General features: G+C 34.2%; 3 protein-coding genes and 1 pseudogene across 4 annotated transcripts; 1 reads left to right on the forward strand and 3 right to left on the reverse strand.

The window, feature by feature from the left end:
- Positions 1 to 1,485: 1,485 nt before the first annotated feature.
- Positions 1,486 to 2,595, reverse strand: LOC111388901 (protein SLOW GREEN 1, chloroplastic-like). The gene has a single exon (XM_023013725.1). It carries the CDS (start codon positions 2,593 to 2,595, stop codon positions 1,486 to 1,488), a length of 1,110 nt encoding a protein of 369 aa, XP_022869493.1.
- A 5,486-nt stretch (positions 2,596 to 8,081) lies between these two features.
- LOC111388902 lies at positions 8,082 to 10,407 on the reverse strand (annotated as a pseudogene).
- Positions 10,408 to 15,256: 4,849 nt separating this feature from the next.
- LOC111388929 (60S ribosomal protein L23a) lies at positions 15,257 to 18,160 on the forward strand. Of its 2 annotated transcripts, none has more exons than XM_023013757.1 (4): positions 15,257 to 15,345; positions 15,464 to 15,525; positions 16,633 to 16,999; positions 17,877 to 18,160. In XM_023013757.1, exons 2-4 carry the CDS (start codon positions 15,510 to 15,512, stop codon positions 17,959 to 17,961), a joined length of 468 nt encoding a protein of 155 aa, XP_022869525.1. In that variant the 5' UTR covers positions 15,257 to 15,345; positions 15,464 to 15,509; the 3' UTR covers positions 17,962 to 18,160. The 2 variants fall into 2 exon arrangements, with proteins under 2 accessions (XP_022869525.1, XP_022869526.1); XM_023013758.1 differs by having other exon boundaries at positions 15,327 to 15,345; positions 15,472 to 15,525.
- Positions 18,161 to 18,246: 86 nt separating this feature from the next.
- On the reverse strand, positions 18,247 to 20,100 carry LOC111388927 (pentatricopeptide repeat-containing protein At5g42450, mitochondrial). The gene has a single exon (XM_023013756.1). It carries the CDS (start codon positions 19,901 to 19,903, stop codon positions 18,311 to 18,313), a length of 1,593 nt encoding a protein of 530 aa, XP_022869524.1. The 5' UTR covers positions 19,904 to 20,100; the 3' UTR covers positions 18,247 to 18,310.
- Positions 20,101 to 22,016: the final 1,916 nt, after the last annotated feature.

The raw sequence follows: 22,016 nt of genomic DNA on the forward strand, positions 1-22,016 counted from the left end.
AGAAAACGTTGATGTGAAGATAGCGAATAAAATGAATTTTGATGTTGCATAACTTGCTATAGATCCTAGAATAAGGAAGAAGATAATTATCTTATTAGTGTTGTCGTTATGTTATTTTTAGCATTGTCATAATATCATTAAATTCATAATCGAAAATTTCGACTTTAATTAAATTTTGCCCGCACTGAACAAAATTCCTGGCTCCGCCCCTGCCCCTGGAACCACCCTCTTCCAGGTATTTTGTAGCTGCTAGTATAAATGATTCAAACTTAGTTCAAACAACCATAGGGGTGGTTAAGCTGAACTGTGTATTGCTTGAATTACCTCTCATTAGAGTAGAAAACATAATGTGGATGGCAATTCGACAAAGACGTACCGGACTATACATAGAGATCACTTTCTACGACGGTTTGAAAACTTCCTTTCCCAATGGTAAAAGTCCAAATTTGATTCATAAATCCACTTGCTAAACAGTGCTGTATTTACCATATCGATAGAAATGCCTAAACAAATGTACAGACGCACTAAGCCTGATTTTCACTGAACTTGTGCTAGAGACGCGAGAGCACAAAATTAAAATCAACAAAAAATAGAATGAGATGAAGTTCGGCAATAAGTCAACAATGCAAAACGGTGTATAGCTTTGCATAGAATAAGATAAGCAACAGTGCAGAATATATTCTGACAACATAGTCTACCGTTAAAACCAATTGCTCAGTCCTCCCAAATTGCACAAGGCTTTCTGCATATATTCAATGCTCAAATCCCCGAAGTAAAAATAGCAAGACATGGAGAATAATTTATAGGGTGAACATAAATCACTACAACACGGGCTTGTAACAAATACTACTAGGCACAAACCATTATGTGCATAAAAACTACGAGAACGTGGTAATTTTGTCAAGTTTGATTCAACTTAATTAAACAGTCAAGGTTCAATTTATAAATGGTCAAACTTCATTTTAACCGACATCCAAATACTATCAACTTATCCACCACTCACTTCTATCTATTTATAAAACCGTTTAAAATTTTTCCCAAACAGAGGATTACGAAAAAATAATGAGACAGGCAATAGCTCTGTCGGGAACTCTTTATGAACCATATTTCTTTCTTATAAACCTGTAACCAAATCAAAATCAGCTTCCTTCACATCTTGTATATCATTACTGATCATCTAACATCACACAGAAGCATAAAAGTAACAACCTTTTGTTGATAAATTTTACCATATAATAGCATCAATATAGTTCAAGAAATCAAACCTCCTACAGTTTCCTACCAAGCCACAAAATCATTTCCAAATGATTCTAATTTCCATCAATATCAAACAAATTAATAAAATATCATAGGAAATTCTACCTTCTAAACCAATATTAAAGAGAGCATCAACTGTCAACAAGAAGAAAAACATTGACAAAATAAATCATCCAGCGAGGGTGTAAGGAATGAATGGCACCATTACAATATCAAAGGTAATGACTCTTAGCCCTTTGCTGCAGCCCTCTCATTGTCCATTTTCTGACCAAGAATCTTGGCCGCAATCAAATTATCATCGAAGTGCATCGCATAAGGGTGAGCTCTAGGGACCAATCTCCTAAACTTCTCAAAATTCTTCTCCGCGTAGACATTTTTCCTTAATAATGTATAAATTATGCCCTGACACAAATACGGTCGGAAATCCCTCGGCTCCTCCTTCACCAACTCCTGATAAACCTTCAAGGCCTCGTCATATCTATGCTCCATAACCCGAATTTGCGCTAGCAACAGCTTAAATTCCCTCAACTCAAACATCTTATTCTTCTTCTTACACAATTTCATTCTTTCCTCGACGTTCTTCTCGATTTCTTCCAGTTTCTTGCTAGATTCCTCCTGCGAGGCCTCAATCAACAACCCAGCGTATGCCTCCACGTTAAAAGGGTCCTTTGTTAATAATTCACCGAATCCATATTTCGCTAACTCATTATTTCCCATATAAATATAGAAATGGGCCTTCATCAAAAGCCACTTGGTTTCCTCCGGCTCAAGCTCTATTAACTTGTCGAGAACGCCAACTGCTTCAGGAAACTTTCTGCTGTTTAATTTGATTTCCACCAAGTTTTTGAGCGAGTCAATGTCATATGGATTCGACAACAAATGTTCTTCGAGGAATTTCTCTCGTTCTTCATCTGTAGGCGCATCTTTTGTAGTAGTTTCCACAGTGGGCGGTAATAAAATTGGAGAAGCAATGGCAGGTTTGTGAGTGAAGTAAAACTGGAAAAACAGGAGAGAGACGGCAGTAATGGCGGAAATAAGGGTCGTTTCCAGTGGGGCCAAGAACGGAAAATGTGAATTCTGAGCAATGGATTTTCTTCCTTTTGAGTAAAAAACTGGAATATTGAAGAACTTCGGTAGTTTATTAGGGTTTCCATGGTTTGATGTCGAGTTTTTGATTGGTTTATAGGATAAAGGGGGAATTGGTCGACGGGGGATGCTGAAGGAGAGGCAAGAGAGGCATTTGGAGAAATTTAGGCGGTGGGGATGAAATGAAGGGACGAGGGGCAGGTGGCCGTTTGTGAATTTAGCAGTTGTAGGGTTCATGGCGCTCGTGGCCATATGGCTTATAGGGTTTAGCCGGAATTAGGTGGAGACGAAGGGTTTTGGGGTTTTGACAGACGGCCAATTAAAACGAAATTGACTTAAGGGAAAATTGCAGTCAGGTACCAATTCTTTCATTTATTAGCAGATTTTGTCCAAACCTTTGATTTGTGCCACCAGAGGTATCAAACCTTTACAAAATTTGCACCCGATGTCCAGATTGACAGTTTCTGTGAGTTTGACCTCAAAAATTAAAAATCTAATAATTTTGACCAAGTAAGGCAAGGGTAAAATTGTAACTTCATAATTTTACTATAAATAAATTATTTAAAAAGGAAAATTAAATAATAAAACCTCATCTTCTTCTTCAAAATAAAAGAAAACGACAGGGTGTGTGATAGGTATTTGGGTGCTACACCGGCGATATGGAGCTAGATCGAAGGTTGTGTATAAAGAATAGCGGCAATTTTAACTAAAGTGTGGGTCGTATATGAACTAAACGGGTGGCTCGCAATGTTGAAGGTTTAGACGAAGATGTGACTGGGAAATAATATGCACAGTCGCAAGTTGTGGTGTAGTTATGAATGGGAGTTTAGATTGGTAGGGTGTGGTATGGCGTGGTGGTCAAGCCATGGGTGAGGCGATGGTAACGACGAACATGGACAATAACTTAACCCTCGCCTTAAACCCACAACCAATCCACAGATTCGATGTTGACCCCAACTTCAAAGTCAAAAACCCAGCAACTCAACCAAGGTGAGGAAGAGGGACCTGAGATTGGTTTGCTCGAATTTTTTAGCTGGACGAGTCTCGTGTGCTTGCTCGGAGTTGGATGAGATGCTGGAGGAAGAGGCGAGAGGGGATATTTCGAGTAAGAATCAGGTTCGGATTGCTAGGAATCTGGCTGGGGCCAGAGCCCAGTGTCAAGTTCCGGAGTGGATGGCCGATATTAGCGAGGAGGCACCAAATCTGTTTGAGGTGTGCCAATGCGATTGTTGTTGTCAAGCTATGGGTGAGGTAATGGTGTTGACGACTAGCAACTGGGTGAAGAATGAGACAAGTTTTTTTATTATTTTATTTTCCTTTTTAAATAATTTTTATTTATTTTTTATATTAAAATTATAAAGTTACAAATTTACCCTTGTCTTATTTGGTCAAAATTATTAGATTTTTAATTTTTAATTTTTAAGGTCAACTGACTGTTTTTTGTGTTAAACTAACGGAAACCGTCAATCTGGACTTTGGGTGGGAATTTTGTAAATGTTTGGTACCTCCGATGGCACAAATCAAAGGTCTGGGCAAAGTCTGCTAATAAACGAAAGATTTTGTACCTTGGCTGCAATTTTTCCTTGACTTAATTACCTCATATATCTAGACTTCGACATATGTTTCTATTATGTCCTTGTACTTTAAATTGTTTCAAATCTGCCATGTACTTCCAAATATGATTCTCATCCATCCCTACATCCTTCTACTTACACCTATGTTGATGTGGTGAACAATGGGCGGATGTGGCCAAAAAAAAAAATAAATTTGGGATAGTATTTTAACAACAAAAAATTATCAGTTGTTGAATACTCTATTTTAACAATAACCACTTTTTTAATTAAAATCCATTGTCAGTTTGTTGTATATTGCAATGAAAGCCTTCTTTCCCTACTTCTTCATAAAATGGATCACTTCTTGAAGAATGACAAAATTTTCCCGACACTCTTACAAATTTTACAGTGAGCGAAAGAAAGCTCGAACATCTCACAAGTGGATCATTGAGTAATATCCTAAGTGAAATTGAGGAAGTTAAAGGCAAGGGCTTCATATTGTTATCTAACTGAAATGAAACTAGTCATTCAACATTATTGTTCAGGCGTGGAAGTAGAATAATTCGGTAAAAATTTCGAGATTTTTTTACTTGTTTCCACTTCAGAAACATGTAACTCTCCAAGAATCTCTCTCCACTTTTATGATGATAATGATAAGATCCTAATGACGACTCCCTATTTACAAGAAAAATTAGGACAAAAACAATATTACGAATGTAAAAATTTCTAAACTAACTTTAATAAAAAAAATTTGGTCCAAAGAAGAACCTCCGGGAGGGGGCTTCCCACCTCCCTTCCGAACCCCATGGCACTAATTCTGTACAACAACAATAATTAAGCTCCACAACTTAACATTGAGTCTTTTGGTATAGAACGCTCAAATATTACAAGACGTAAAGCAGGGAAAGAAGAAAAAAATAAACATGCATCGTTTGGAACATATTTGACCAAGTATTTGAGTATATATAGAACCGACGAAGTGTTAGTCCTTTCCCACAAAGGGGAAAAATACTTCGTGTAAAATACACAGAAGGTAATCCAAGTTGAAGGAATTGATTGTACTTACGTAAGAATATGCTTGTCTATAAGCTTTTGTTTAAATAAAGTTCGCGATAACAACCACTAGCAGAATAATAATTCAAGTATTTCACCTAAAAATTTAAGCTTTTAAAAAGGGGTACATTTATTATTTTTCAATTTAGCGTTCAACACACCTCATGTATAGGTTGGAAGTTGACGCATACATTTACTTTTCGTAAATGAGTAACAATGAGATTTAAGTTCTTCGCCTACTCTACTAATATATTTGAACCATTTACTCACTTGGGACTTCTTTAATTATGGATTTTTTGTTAGAGCTTCTTTTGGAATTACTATTTGCTGCATACCTTCTTGCTCCACTAAATTGTCACCATTCTCTCAAAATTTCGAGGTTCAAGATTAGCACAGAAACTAAGATGACACTTCAAAATAATAATTTCTTTTAACTATGACTCTCAATTAGAATTTAACTTAAAAAAAAAAAATTAACCGTCAAGGAAACATTTAAATGAGGTGCACAAAGTCTCCGTTAATATAAAATTAAGTTTAATGATGTGCTAGTGACACGACCTAAGTACGAAAATTTTTGAAACAATGAACACAAAATTTTATATAACTAGAAAATTATATATATATATATATATATATATATATTGAGTATTCACGAGAGAGAAGCACATTGAATGAATTTTTGGGAAGCGAAGAGAATATTTAGCCCCCGTTTGACCCTCATTAGTTCGCATTAAATTAAATTAAAATTTTCTCTCTCGCATTTTTAACCACACAATTTTCAATAAAATAATATTACACGTAAACCAAAAACTTTCTTTTCTTTTCAACCACTCATTTTTCAAAAAAATAATATTCAAAACATTATAATATCCAAATAATGGGGCTCAAACGGGGGCTTAGTTGGTGCATAAGGAAGTCTGACAAAAAAAAAATAAAGATAAAGAGCTAATTATATGAAGAGAAGTAGAAAATATGTTAACATTGGATATGAAATATTGAAAGCAGTTCAAAACAATATTTCTTGTCATAAGTTTTGAAACAGGCATTTCATCAAGATTAACAACACAAGCAACAACTCTTGTAGAGTAAGAGAAAGATCCAAACTTTTAATTGCTTCAAATTTACCAAATGTGTAATAGAAGTCATACCCTATCGGTCAGGAGTCAACACAGCAATAAGGCATCAATTGTACGAGCAGCCATCTAACGACACAACTATCATTAATGCTTGTTATTTCAGGAACTGTCAAAGCTTTTGATAGCCTCAATTGCTTTACTGTCTACTCACCTCTCAGTCCCTCAGTCCTTATTCCAAATGTGACGAAGTCTAAATAGCAATATGAAATATGCTGGTAGCGAGCGTCAGGGTGGTGCTTAAACATTTGGGCACGCTCAATGAAAAATGCAACTGTATTAGTCATCGGATGGTGTTGACTCGATAATTATTTGCACAGATGTCTATTTAGTATTAAGAAAGAATATAACCAGCAAGATAATATTTGTTTCAAAATGGGAAAAACAAGTGAGCAACATGCTATTAAAGTATGGATATATAATGATCTGACGTAATGGAGATTTTGAGCTAGATCCGATAGTTCACATATTTTTTGATTTGACGCCACAAAGATTTCAACTATTGAATAAGGCTTGAAAACTTAAAACAGTCAAAAGATCTTGGAATACCTTCTAAAGCCTATTATGCTATTGAGAGGTTAAAGAAGTACATTAAAATAGTACTGTTGTTTACTTGTTGAACTCAGTTATATATTTGTTTACTCAACAAGAACTTCGAAAATATTTAAGATACAAATATAAACCCATGTTGCTAAAACCAATAAATTGGCATTAACGAACAGAATCCATTAGAAAATCATTGAACGTAAATTAGACGACAAAATGATCGTGTAAATATTTATTAAAGGGGAACCTTAAAACTAACGCCTCAACAAAGAGAGATGGAGCTAATTAATATGAAATTTCCAACTAACAAAATCAATATGCAGCAGAAGTTAAAGAATACCCTGATCGTATTCATCAATTCCAAATTATACATACAATACAAATATTTATATAATAAACAAGAAAAGTTCATTAATCAATCTTAAAGAAGAAAGAGAGAGAATGAACCAATCATTGAAAGAGGAAAGAAGGCCATGGTAGAGGGTGCTTCTGTACTCAATCATCTACAGAATTGGAAGCTTTTATTTGTTTTTGGACTCTAGATAATGAAAAAAAATAAGACAGCAAAGCTTTCAAACTCATTTTTAAAAGAAGCGGAAGAGTTGATGAATGTAGAAGAAAATGAAAAAAGAAAGAAAGAGGACAATAATGCAATGAAGCTCTGAAAACGCATTATGATGCCACAGTTTATTCTCAGGGACAATCTTTTTTATAGATACATTTATGAATGAAAGACCATTATACCTCCTTCAATAATCAATTTGTCGCAATTACCCTCCATTTTATAGCTAAATTCTTTCCTCATTTGGTATATCAATGTTCTATAAATTTCATAACTCTACAATCCATGCACAACGTAACAAATATGTAGAGATGGAATCCCTCCAATCAGTTTAAACTGGACAATTCCCAACATTTTGCAGCCCAAGCAACAATAATCACTTGGTTGTGTAAAAAGAATGCCAAAACAGATTTTTGTTCTACTAACCGCTGAAGATGTGGCTTTGCCAATGGACCAAAGATTAACTTTTTTATCATCTCCACCTGTAAGGAATACTCGGCAGTTCTTCTTCCCAATGCTCAAACAATTCACATTCCCAGCACGTGCTTGTCAAATATATTTACATCAAATTCAGTCAAGAATACATCATTTAACATAAACAAATATATTTGCTTGCAATTTTGTAATTATCTTCGAAGTTAACTTGTGCGATTATCTTAACATGGCTATCAAGATCCAAGCAAAAAGTAAAATTAAAATTAAAATTTGTGGAAATAATACGAATCTCAAAATTTCAGAAAAGTTGGAAGTTAATATATAAAAGATAAAAATGGTTCAAAGTTGTTAAAATAACAAGTTCCACTTCGTTGACAGAGATGCCAACCCACAAGCAAGATAGTGTCAGTACTTGGCGTCTTGATTTCTTTTTTTCTTTTTCCAGCTATTCATGTTTAGCGCATAATATTAGATTGTATAGGACAATGGAATGAACAAAATTTTTGCCTGTCTAGTCCATTAGAACAGACATGCGACTAAAGTTCGTTAATTATAAGAGAAATACCAAAAGAGTCAATGGGTGAAACTAGAGTGCGGAAGAAAAGAACAGAGGTAACGATGACCACCACCTGCTTCACGTAGTTACCCACAGAATGTGTGACAAGAGATAACTTCTACAATATTATGTATGAAACTTGCAGACAAACTTTTGTGAGAAATCTCAGTATGAAAAGATTAGCAAATATGGCAGAGACCATTTTCATTATGAAAAGTTTAGCAAATATATACTTCTTTGCATTTTGCTTTGGTGGGTTAAAGCATTCACTTTAACAATGCACATGACATAATCATTGCTTCAGCACTAACTGAGAATCTGAACAACTTTCTGATATGCATGAAAGCAAAGAACAGCAATGAGGGATCTAGTATAAATCTGCTTGACATTCAACCCCTGTGAAGAAAACAATACGATAATCAATTTCTACCTTTTTATGTTTCTTATGAACAAAATCGGTGATCAAACATATGAAATATGCTCATTATGAAACGCATAACAAAAAAGAATTGTAAGCATTTTCACTCTTGAGATTTACATACAGCATTTTCAATGAAAGTAGGGGTAAACTTAATTCCTTCCATGAATATAGTTGCAGGGGCCAGCGAGAAAAATGACATAATTATGATTGTCGAGAAGAGAGTAATGTTGTCCAAAGATTCCTGCATGAAAACCAAAAAGATCATGTACGTATTCCAAGCAAGCAATTCAAACTTGAGCATAATTTGAAAAGCAATTAGTCACAACTGGACAGTATTAAGTAACAAATTTACTGCAACTGATTTCAGCAAAAGTGATTTAAGTGGATGAGAAAATGACCAGCTCTTCATTGTTAACTATTGGAATGATACAAAATTGAGAGTGAAATATACCTCTTTCTTGACCATGAACTTTTTGCTAAGGACATTTCGAGATTGATTGGTCAAACTTGAGGCCATTGCACTCCAAAAACCAGCCCTTCAAAAAACACACTCACATAAAAGAACTTCTATGTGAATATCTCAAACAAATGCATTTACCACGCTTTAAAGAAATGTGGTAGTAAGAGTTATTGCCATCAAATCCATACCTATTTCTCACCAATTAAAAGAGGCATCAGTCATTGATGCCAATGCCACTCCACCAACAATAGGTAAAAGGGAAGAAACAACCCATATTGTAGGGTACTTCTCAAAGAGGAGAGCAAAATTAGACACCAAAATATAAAAGTCGTACAATTCAAACAATAACCAAAATACACAATACCATCACATTCTCAACCAGGAACCTGGTTTGAAGTCTATACCTCCATAAAAATTGAGGACGACTTTCATGGAATATGAAAATAATTTAATCATCTTAAATTTACATGCATAGAAGGAAGGAGATTAAAAAAAATAAAAATGAATCACCCACCTGTCCCATGAACATAGCTGGGAGTACAACTGAGAAAAAGGGCTCCATGGCTTTTATAGTGTGAGTGAATGAAACAGCAACTTTTTCCAAGACTCGTGTTGGTGAAAAGGTTGCTTAAGGTGTGCATCACTGCTAGTGGCAGAATACCTACAAGCTGTCAATGTAAATTCAAGATAAATTTCCCCACTTATATGCAAATTAAATTAGAGAAGTTGAACTGATATTCAAATTTTAGCTATCCCATTTGGCATTACACACAAAAAGTGATATTTCTCAGCAATTTATTCAACATTTTTTTAATTTTTGTCCGCAATCAGTATAAAGAAGAGGCAATTTTTGGATAAATATAATATCAGCTTATCTTAGATCATATGAAACCAAAATTCAAACTGTAAACTAAAGTTACCAATAGAATTCATATACACACAGAAATGCACATTCGAATTTACATACAATCAAATATAGTAAACAAACAAAAAAAAAATTCCAAGACAATACGCAATTTATATCCACGTTTGGACATTTTTCAGAGCCCAGAGATAAAAAGAATAGGAATGTCATTAAACTTCTAAAGATGCTCATTAAAATCAATCTTTCTCCATCATTCGTGGTATAGATATAAAAACAAAGCTGCAGAATAACATATATTCAAATTTTATTAAATAACATGAATCAAAACATAAAAATAGATGAACCTTCAGGTGGTGTGAAGTAGAATAGGAATTCCTTTTACAGCACCTGACATGACACCACTAATAGCAGTAGAACCGGAACCAGACCCAAGGAGCAGGTGCTGCAAGCGAGTTGGCCTAAAATACCCTCAACCACCATGTTCACTCAAGATGGGTTCGAGCTGCAACCATGTTGATGGGGCTCGGAAGAAAACCTCTACTAGAGGAGATGATGTGGTAAAAATAGTTGTGAGGAGTCATGTGGGCGAGGGTTGAAGTGCTAGAGATGCCTTCATCTCTTCGGCTCTTGGAGGAGAAGGGAAAGGGAAAAGAGCCGAAGGGAAAGGGAAATGGTCTTTGAACGAGGGAAAGTGAGAGAAAGGAAAGAGAAAGTGAAAGAGGAATCAGTGTATGTGATTGTTATAGAAGGGATTAAGAAAGAGAAAAAAAAAATTAGAATTTGTGCCAGATGATCTCTCCGCCCTGAGCGAAGAGGAGAGATGTCTCTGCGCGCAGCGCAGAGAGATGTTTCTCTGCGCTGCGTGGAGGTGCCTAGTATATATATTAATATATTTTTTATTTTTTTTTGCGCAGAGATGCCAATATATATATTAAATGCACGATATTAGTTTATATATATTAAATTTTATTTTAATGCCATATATATATTTTTATAGACGTTGCGTGAAGGAATGGAGAAAAGTAGGAAAAATAGTATAACAATTTATAAATCATATAAATTATAAAGTGATAATAATTTTATTAGGAATTTTTACGTATAAAAAAAATAATTAACATCATACACATAATTTTTTTTAAGAAAATAATGTAAATTACTGTTGAGAAAAGTATTGCGGAAAAATAATAAACATTAATAAAATGAATGATTTTTTTTTTAAAAAGGACGAGTTATACGTATTTTTGAATACACATGTTTGATGTACGTTTAACTTTTTTCGATATTCATTTAGATCATTCGATATATTTATGAAATAGTTCTCGAAATGAACTTCGAGAGAATACAAAAAACTTATGGATTCCACTACCGCACAATCGTTGATAAATTTTTAAAGTTAGCTTGTTATTGATTTTTTTTTAAATGATGTCCTTTTTTACACTAAAAATAATTTAAAAGTTTATTAGGAAATTTTCTAAATGATGTCAAAAATTTTATTAGATTATTTAAAAAATTAATTTTATAGTAGTAGTGATATATTAATTAAGTTAAAAAATAAAAATAGTATTGAAGGATAAAATGAAAATACTTCACAAATGAACAATAAGGAGTAAATTTAACCAATAATCACTGAACTTTACACTTGATTACTACTTGCTCACTTATCTTTCACATATTACTGAATGCTCACTCATCTTTTCATATAATTACTCATTCATCACTCGCCTCTTCAAATAATTGGGCGACTTTTACGGCAAATTTTCGACAACTCCGACCACAAAAAATGTCGAATTTTGATACCGTTGGAAAGCCCACGATGTCCTCTTCAATTACCACCCAAAATCTCATTATAACTCCAAGGGATTCGACCGAAAAATTGCCTTAAAAGTTGCCCAAAATTTTTGAAAAACTGCCCAGATTTTCAGATTTTTTGACGACTTTTAAGGCAATTTTTCGGCAACTTTCGACCATCAAAACTATCGAATTTTGATACCATTGGAAAGTCCACAATGTCATCTTCAATTACCATCCAAAATTTTCCTATAACTCCAAAGGGTTCGATCGGAATAAATCCACAAAATCAGCATCTTGAAAAGGCGAAAATCTGGACAAAGTTCGAGATGCTGACTTTGTGAGTTTATTCCGATCGAATCCTTTGGAGTTATCGGGAAATTTTGGATGGTAATTGAAGAGGACATTGTGGGCTTTCCAATGGTATCAAAATTAGATAGTTTTGATGGTCGAAAGTTGCCGAAAAATTGCCTTAAAAGTCGTCCAAAAAATCTGAAAATCTGGGCAGATTTTCAGAATTTTTGGGCGACTTTTAAGGAAATTTTTCGATCGAATCCCTTGGAGTTATAATGAGATTTTGGATGGTAATTGAAGAGGACATCGTGGGCTTTCCAACGGTATCAAAATTCGACATTTTTTGTGGTCAGAAGTTGTTGAAAATTTGCCGTAAAAGTCGCCCAATTATTTGAAGAGACGAGTGATGAATGAGTAATTATATGAAAAGATGAGTGAGCATTCAGTAATATGTGAAAGATGAGTGAGCAAGTAGTAATCAAGTGTAAAGTTCAGTGATTATTGGTTAAATTTACTCGAACAATAAGCCCCTGTTTGATTATCATTAAATTAAATTACATTACATTCCATTTTTCTCTCTCCTATTTTCAACCATACAATCTTCCATAAAATAATATTACACGTAAATCGAAAACTTTACCTTCTTTTTCAACCACTCATTTTTCTAAAAAATACTATTCCCCCCATTACCATTTACAAGTAATGGGGGCCAAACATGGGCTAAATAGCATATTCTTAGAGTGTAGGAAAAAAATATGGGCATCTCTCCAGAGAGATGAAGGAACGGAGAAAAATAGTATATATATATTTTTATAGATATTGCGTAAATGAATGAAGAAAAATAGGAAAAATATATAGAAAAAACTACTATTTTGCAGCAATTTTTGACCTTTTGAACAGGTAAATTAAAGACTTTGATGAAAATACCATGATATCCCTAAATTTTTTAAATTTTACACCATCATAAGGATATTTTGGACATTTCAAGCACTTTTTGACTGACAGCTGTAGCTGTTATCCCCTTCTCTTGCCACTAAATTTTGCAGATGTGAGCCCATTAAAGTTGTGCAAGGGTAAAAAATTTCACAAAAATTTGGTTGGAATGACTATGCCCAAGTCTCTTGTTGTTTTCTTTGAGGAAAGAGGGATTGCGAAAATATTTGAGGGTAAAATGGGAAAGTAAAATATATATATATATATATATATATATATATATCCACTTCTAAAAAGGTAATTTTATTATATTTTTAATCTTACTCAATTTTACCTTAATAGACATATATAAAAATGAAATAAAAATACATCGTTCTAAATTCAATCACTAGTGTGTGCGTATTAATTTGAAGCTTTTTATATTCTTTTAGAATTTGTGTTTAACTAATAAGTATAGGTTTAATAGAAGAAAGCATATAAGAAATTTCCACCCAAATATTCTTACATTACAAACGGAAATGAACCTAAAATTACCAACGAAAACACAAATAGCCAAATTTATTAGCTTATAAGCAAAAAATAATAATTGATTTATATATGATTCAAGGAGGGATTTGTTTGGTTGCGTGAGCAATGTACTCTTGAGAAAATCCAATAAATTCAGGAAAATAGATTCGTCAACATTTGCAACTAAATATTAAAGCACCGAAATGGCAATATAAAAATTGAAAAGTAAGAATCAAATTAGATTTTGATAGCGACTGGATGAATATATTGATTTTTCAAAATTTGAAATTGTATTAGAGACGTATTTAGAGTGTAATGAATGTATAAATATTTACGTGAATTTATAACGTTTAAATGAATGAATTTAATAAGAGCGGTAATGAAATTTGATGTGAATGAAAATAGTAATTTTTTAAAATTTTTAATAGGGATGAATGTAGAGTGGGATGAATATATAAAAACCGTGAATGAAAAAAGGAATTAATAGCATGCAATATACCCCTATCTATTGAAAATCGCAAAAACCTCCCCTGTTTGAAACATTTCATTTGAAAAACCCCATTCCGTCAAGATTTGTTAAATTTAACCATTAGAAACAGTAAAAAAATGCCAAAGTTAAAAAGAAATGATTGAAATTTCAGCACCTCATTTTTTTTATAACAAATTATACCCAAATTTTTTATACATGCCACCCACAATCTTTAATCCTTAAAAATTAATTTTCCACCCCCACCTTTCTCAACCTACTCCAAATCCCCCGACTTCATTTTTCCAAACCCACCCCAATTCATGAACTTTTTGTGAGTGGAGAGGATCTGGTCCAAATGACTACTAATAGTGAGATCAACAAAAATAAAAGGAGAAAATTCAGTAGCCCTGAATTTCAAATCCCAAGAAATTTCTCTTCCAGTCTCGAAGAAGACAACAATAATTTATTGGACCATTTATTGTCAGTTATTTGTTCTACTACTACTACTACTACTACTACTACTACTACTACTAGGTCACTTACATTGTTTGTTGTAACCCACCCTCCTTTGCCAGACGAGAAAGAAGTTTAAGAATGGATCGACTTGAAGCAAAACAGGAAGATGAATTCTGTCGTCTGCAACTCTACATGGATAAAGAATATTTGTTGGAGTACAAAAATCAACAACATTGGAGGTATATTACGTTATATTCCTTTCTTTTGTGATGTTTTCTCTTAACTGCAACATTTTTTCTTTTTCCATAATAGTTCTCTAATTTACATAAAATTATGCATTTTTAGTGAGTAATGAAGAAGGAATATGCAATGAGGCTACTTATTTCATTAATTTTATACTCATAAATCCTAAAAAGTTTCGTATCCTGTGCCGAATGAAGTGGATTGGAAAAGATGAGGTGGGGTGGGTGAAAAATAAAGTTTTAAAGATTAGATATTGTTGGTGGCACATATAAAAGATTTGGGCATAATTTGAGACAAAATGTTTCAAGCAAGGAATTTTTTTGCGATTTTCAGTATACATTAGGCTCCCGTTTGATCCCTATTAAATTCAAATCAATTACATTACATTTCATTTTTCTCTCTTCTATTTTTAACCACACAATCTTCTATAAAATAATATTACACGTAAATCGAAAATTTTTTCTTCCTTTTCAACCACTCATTTTTTAAAAAAATACTATTCCCCCCATTTTCATTTTCACGTAATGGGGGTAAAACGGGGGCCAGGTATATCGCAAATGAAAACATTTGTAGGTTCAATGGCGCCCTTTAGTTATATATATTAAATAAAATGTTGGGGAAAAAAAAAATACTAGGCACGTGATATCATCGTGCACTCTTCATATATAAAACTCACTTGCAACTTCTCACGCTAAAACCCTAGCAGTGGCTGCCGTCTTGCCTTCAAGGTTTTCTTCCTCTGCTTCACTCCTCCTGCGTTTCTCTTTCTCCGTTATGAATACGCACACACTGAGATTTATGTAGATTCACACTAATCTTAACTTATTCTTTTATTTCATTTTGAAGGTAAACAGTTAGAGTTTATTAGTGTATAGGGTTTCTTTGGTCCCAAATGGCTCCAGCTAAAGGTACATTTTTTCTTTCATTCGATATGAAGTTTCATAAATTATAGATCGTGTTGGACTTTTATTATTCTTTTTGCGCCTGTTTTTCTTATTAGCCCAGTCAGCGAAGAAATTATTGATTAGATTAATTTTTATGTAGTAAGCATTTTGTAAAGTTCGCTGTTTTGCTGCATAATTGTGATTTTAGTGATGTGAAACTTGATGCTTTACGGGGCAGGGACTTAATGAGGTTGGAGGATTTAATTTTAAAATGAAATGATTATGTGGGATACTTTTAACATTAACATAAATTATCGGAGTAATAGACTAATAGTCTCCTTTAGCTGTTGAAAAATAGATCATAAGAGTGAAGTGAATATCAAGAAATTACTAGTCCTCCATCTGGAAAGAATTTATAAATGGTTTGATTTTGTAAATAAATAGAAATATGTGATGGATAAGTAGATAGTACTTGCGGTAATGTGTTGTTGAAAATGCAGTTCGATCATTTATATATTGATTTATAAAGTTTGCCAAATGGAGGCTAGGTATCTGTTGGATGTTCTTATTATTCAGAATGTACTTGAGAGGGATTTTTGGTTAAGGTCACTCCAAGTCAAGAAACATAAAATTATTGTCTGTAATTTTCATTTGATTAAATGTTGAACTTCCTCAGATTTAAATACTCTTTTCTCATACCCCATTTACTTAGGGCATTCCTGTTGACTGTAGAAGAGTTTTATTCGTAATTCAGCTACGTGAGCATGCTTGGAATAGTCCCCCTTTTTTTTTCTGTAAATAGTTGCATAAAAGATTACAGACACCATGATGGATTGATAATTTGATTAAAATAGGAGGGAAATGTTTGAGGTACGGGTAGGGGTTCTGTAACCCCTACCCAACACTCACAACATGGGTGGGGTTTAGGGCATATTTTTGTACAAGCGGTTCCCACGCCGGACCCGCCCTTTGTGAGTGTGTGCAGGTGTTCTGTTCTGTACACACAGTATAATTGAAATAGGATACTTGCACTGTTCTTGCTTTTGTTATCTGTTTCAATAATACATTTCTTGGAGTTCTACACCTGCTCCATTCATTATGTTACTTAGTTTTGAATTTTAACACGTGTAGTTGATCAAACAAAGAAGTCTGACCCAAAGGCTCAGGCCTTGAAGACTGCTAAGGCTGTGAAATCAGGTTCAACGGTCATTAAGAAGAAGTCAAAGAAGATAATTACAAAAGTTACATTTCACCGACCCAAGACATTGAAGAAGGATAGAAATCCCAAGTACCCACGGATTAGTGCTCCTTCAAGGAATAAACTTGATCATTACCAGATTCTGAAATATCCCCTCACCACTGAATCTGCAATGAAGAAGATTGAAGATAACAACACCCTTGTTTTCATTGTTGACATTCGTGCTGACAAGAGAAAGATCAAGGATGCAGTCAAGAAAATGTATGACATCCAGACCAAGAAAGTCAATACTCTTATCAGGTAAAAAGGAATTCAACTGCTCTTTCTTTTTACTATCACTCGGCATTATTTTCTTTTGCCATTGTCTGTTTTTGCTGATAATCACTAGATATTAGATTGGTATTGAAGTTTCACATTTATTTTGACACATGTAATAGTATCATCTTGTTCTCCAATTCTCACTATTACATCTAAGGGTCCGTTTGATTGCAAAGATGGAATTGAATTGAATTGAATTGAAAACGAATTCTAGGAAATTGAATTGTCTAGAAATTGTTTTCCTAAGAATTGTAAATTATTGTGTTTGATTGGTATAATTTTCCACGTAAAAAATATTAAAATAAGTGTTTTTTGGGTGTTCGTTTGACTTTGTTTTACATGAAAATTGTCAATTAAATGGATAGATTTTATTGGTATTGGGAATGAAATTTGTTCTCATTGCCAACAAAACAAAAAAAAAAAAAAAAAAAAAAAAAAAAAACACAGGGAACTAGAAAACCAAGAAAATTTCAAGTTCCAAGAAAATCAAGAAACCAAATTTCATGGAGTTCAAAACCTATCGAACAAACAAAATTGGAAGAAAGTGAAATTAGAATTCCATTTTCCATGGAATTTAAACCAATCAAACATAGCCTAATTGACATATATTCATCATGGGTTTATGTACACTGAATTAAATACATTACTGTGCAGCTTTTAAATGCAAGTCTAACTATATTATAGATGAGTACAACTGATTAGCATATCACCATGTGACGGCATTGGCACTCACTTCATGCATGTATTTTTATTAGCTTGCCCTGCCTTGTGCAAATGGAGACATTCACTGGTCGCAATCTCAGATGCTTATTAATTTTTGGTGCGACTGACTGCATCTTTATGTTATCTCCTGTTTCAGGCCAGATGGGACCAAGAAGGCATATGTTAGGTTAACACCTGATTATGATGCTCTTGATGTTGCAAACAAAATTGGGATCATCTAAGTGATTGGCTCTTCAGTTTTGAGGTCATGCTTGGAAGGATTGGACTTTTAGGCATTCAGGCTTTTTGTAGAACCAAATTCATTTTTGTTTTCCATTTTGATGTTCAAAGATATGGTTTATTGCTAAGTAATATTAGACCTGGGTATCTTGTATAACCTAAAATTTTGTTTGTTGGCTTGCATTTATGGTTTCCCATTCATTTTCCTCATCTATCGTTCTCGGTCTTTGTTTAACAGAACTTGATTTGTCTAAGATAAAATGAAATATGATTTTGGTAGCTGGAAATGTTGCATTAAAAGATTATTTTGCTGATCAATTTGTTCCTAACAAAATTACAATTTACTGAACTTCAATGTGCTGCAATAGGTTGGCTAAATTCAAAAATTTCTGCTGGAAGTGTATCTTGACTATCCATTAAACGTTCAATGAAAAACCTCAGAACCCTGTAAATCTCATCCCTTTCTCCATGTCTCTCGTCTCCTGTAACGAACACATGAACCTTGCTTTTAATTTCAATCCAACTGCATCCGGGAATCCTCCGTAGTCCCCTCTCCCTCATCTCTTCCCTAACCTTCAATACGCTATTCCATCTTCCAGCAGCAGAATGTGCATTTGAAATCATTACGTATGATGAAACATCTCCAGGATCCAATTCCAAGATTTTCCGGGCTGCAAATTCCCCGAGTTCCAGGTTTGAATGGATCTGGCAGCCTCCCAGCAATGCTTTCCAAAATCCAATTCCAGGCTCAAAAGGCAAATCATCGATAAATTTCTCTGCTTCTTGAAACCTCCCAGAACGAGACAGTAAATCAACAACACTTGCATAGTGCTCAGCTTTTACCTGGCTGGGATCCTCAAGTCTTGCCTGATTGAAGTATTTATAACCTTCATCAATCAGGCCGACGTGATTACAAGCCAAGAGTAAACCAAGAAGGGTAACATCATTTGGTTGAACGCCCGACAACTTCATCTTCTTGTACATTTCTAATGCTTCGTTTCCTTTTCCATTCTGCGCATAGCCACAAATTATAGCATTCCAGGAAACAACATTTCTTGTCAGCAATTTATTGAATACCAAAAGACTATTTTCCATGCTTCCACATTTTGCATAGAAACTTATCAAAGAATTTGCAAGAAACAAATCAAGCCCTCCAAAGAATTTTACTGCACAAGCATGAAAACTCATCCCCATGCCGAGTGCTCCAATGTTAGCTGCTGCAATCATGGCACAAGGAAAGGTACAATCACTAGGCATGACACCTTCTCTCAACATCTCAATAAAGAAATTTACTGCTGCTTCATTATGTCCTATTTGGCTACAACCACTGATCATATTATTCCAAGAAACAACATTTCTCTCTGGCATCGACCAAAAGATCCGAATAGCTTCATCTAATCGCCCTTCTTTAATATAACCACGAACCAAAGTTGTGTAAGAAACCACATTTGGTTCATACATATCCTCAAACGCCCTTTCGGCATCCCTAATTTTGCTGAACTTTACGTAGAGATCTAACACTGCACTACCCACAAAGACATTGGAATTAAGACCAATTTTTTTCGCGAAAGAGTGAACCTGCTGGCCTAAGTAGAGATCTTTTAAAAGAACACTGGAACGAGTTACAGTACCAAAAGTGTACTCATTCGGTCGAATATTTAAATGAAGCATTGTTGAGAACAAAGTCATTGCTTCTTTATGCTGGTTTTGTCTGGCGAAGTTGCCTATCAAAGCTGTCAATGATACAACATCTCGTCTAGACATTTCATCGAGCAGTTGAGGAGCGTCTGAGAACGCATTTGATTCAAAAGCTGATTTACAGGGTCCTGGTTCTCGAACATGTATGTGGATTCTTTGTATCACATGGGAATGATTGTGAAGTAGAGCGTAAAAATCTTTGATAAGACAATGTCTACATGTTGTGATTTTCATGTGTGCCGCCATGCCGGTGGCACAGGTAAGGGGAAACGGGTCCAAATCTTACGTAATATAGATCAAACAACAAATGTCCCCAACTCAAATCATTACATGTTCAAATTTTTATATATAAATTGGAGCTAAATTTAGTTCGTGTAAAATGAGGAAAACTTCGATTATATATACTGTTATTAAATCATAACACCACAGATCCTAAACCATTCATATCATTATACCACGACATCAAGACCTCGGACGCTTGAGACATCATCGATTCGATCGTATACAAATATGATTGTTATATTTAAGTGTTTATCGTGTAATATAACTTCACTCATCTAATAGAGGTCCGACATATTTAATTACATTGACTATTGTCAATTAGAGAAATGCCGCTAGGCCTAGGTCCGACCTAAACCACCATTACACCTTTGGTAACGTATTTTTCATTAATTCTCCAATTTGTCTATTATTCGTCCGTATCTTCTAAACAAAAAAAATTTGAAGAGGATAGCATGTAGAAATACACGTTGAGACAATAACAAATATATATTGGGAGTAGTAAAATTAAGTACTAAAGATAAAGAGGTCGTTGGAGCATTTAAAAATTTTTACTCACTAAATTTATAGATACCCTTTAAACTACAAAATGTTCTTTAAAAATAGAGCTACTTGGAGATATTGTTAAACATGCATAGGAAGTGTTTATAAATCATTTAAAATATAAATATATAGAAATAAATGGTGGATAAGACCACGTTTGAGATTGATTTTAGAGCCAAATTTCTTATTATTAAACAATCAAAAGTATTTTTTAGCATTTGATAAATTCTAACATTATTTACGAAAGAATTGAACTATCTGATAGCAGGTCTTGAGAAGAGTAAAAAATTGCAGATTTTTAGATTATGCTTTTATTCTCCAATTAGCTATAATTAAATAATCAATTTAAAACTAGTTAATTAAATTAATTCCTTTTCAGTTATATGGGCTATGTTTTTTATTTTATAATATATATGTTGACACACTAAAAGTGCAGCTCAAATCGAATAGTCCAAAGAATGAAGTCCAACTGGACAATTCAGGATAAAGACTCAAATATGATTATTAATGAATGTAGTGGAAGCCCACGACCGCGATAACACCATCGCCCAAACTTGCAAGACGCCCAAGTTCTGAGCGAATGAAGTGCCTTGCAGTCACCCAGAGTTATAATCCAGTTCTCGCCCAAACCTTCGAATCGCCCAGGATCTTAGCAAACATAAGGTATTATGATTATCCAAAAGTACAGTTATCGAAGCAGTTATTGGGTAATCTTATTACGTTCCACGATTCAAGAAATTCAGTTGAAGACGGTTAAACGACAAAGAGTAGTGGTAGCATTTAGAGACGGCAGTTCCACGATAAGTTGGCCACGATGAAGAAAATGGGCAGTTATAAAGCAATTAAGCAGTTTCTGAGTGGTTGATCACAAAGAGAGTATCAAGGGAATATAAAAGGAAGAAAAGACATAGAGCAAAAGAATCCCGAATCAAACACTCTCAAACAGAGAATATGTAATTTTAATTTCTTAGTTTAGACTTAAATATTTCTTTCAGTACTCGTGTGCTTGCGCCCCTTGGAGGCATTCTGTTTAAGTTCCAATTGTAAAGTCATTGCCAATAAAACACCCCTTTTTGGGACTTTGTCTCAAAAGGTTTGTCCCTTACACAATCGTTTGATTCATTTTTAATTGTTAGCGACTACCCACACGAAACAATTTGGCACGCCCAGTGGGACCTTGGTGTTGAAGATACAAAAGGTGAAACAATATGTCTCAGAAATCCGATAAGGAAGCAGCAAGTCAGGGAGGAGTCCAATTTGTGATTGAGCGATATGAGAAGCAGCATAGCTCTCCATGAATAGATGGACAGAATCAGAGTAATCACAGTCGTTACGAACCAATGACAGAGTTGAGTCCTCAAACCAAGCATGCATTGCTCGAAGAACTCACACAAGATGTCGTTGAACAGGTAAATCTATGAAATATTCATGATATGAAAAGATTTACCCAGAATGGGAATGCACATTACGATAACATGGCCAAACAATTGAATACTTTGAATGAAATAATGAATAAGTTAGTAGGCCAAATTTGTCA

The sequence above is a fragment of the Olea europaea genome, unplaced genomic scaffold (genome assembly GCF_002742605.1).
Source record: "Olea europaea var. sylvestris unplaced genomic scaffold, O_europaea_v1 scaffold537, whole genome shotgun sequence".
In the NCBI taxonomy this organism is placed as follows: domain Eukaryota; kingdom Viridiplantae; phylum Streptophyta; class Magnoliopsida; order Lamiales; family Oleaceae; genus Olea; species Olea europaea.

Excerpts from the sequence above, each read along its gene's own strand:
- LOC111388901 (XM_023013725.1), bottom strand. The coding sequence starts at position 2,595 with ATGGCCACGAGCGCCATGAACCCTACAACTGCTAAATTCACAAACGGC.
- LOC111388929 (XM_023013757.1), top strand. Across the intron at positions 17,000-17,876 it reads AAAGTCAATACTCTTATCAG|GCCAGATGGGACCAAGAAGG; the intron begins GTAAAAAGGAAT and ends CTCCTGTTTCAG.
- LOC111388927 (XM_023013756.1), bottom strand. The coding sequence starts at position 19,903 with ATGGCGGCACACATGAAAATCACAACATGTAGACATTGTCTTATCAAA.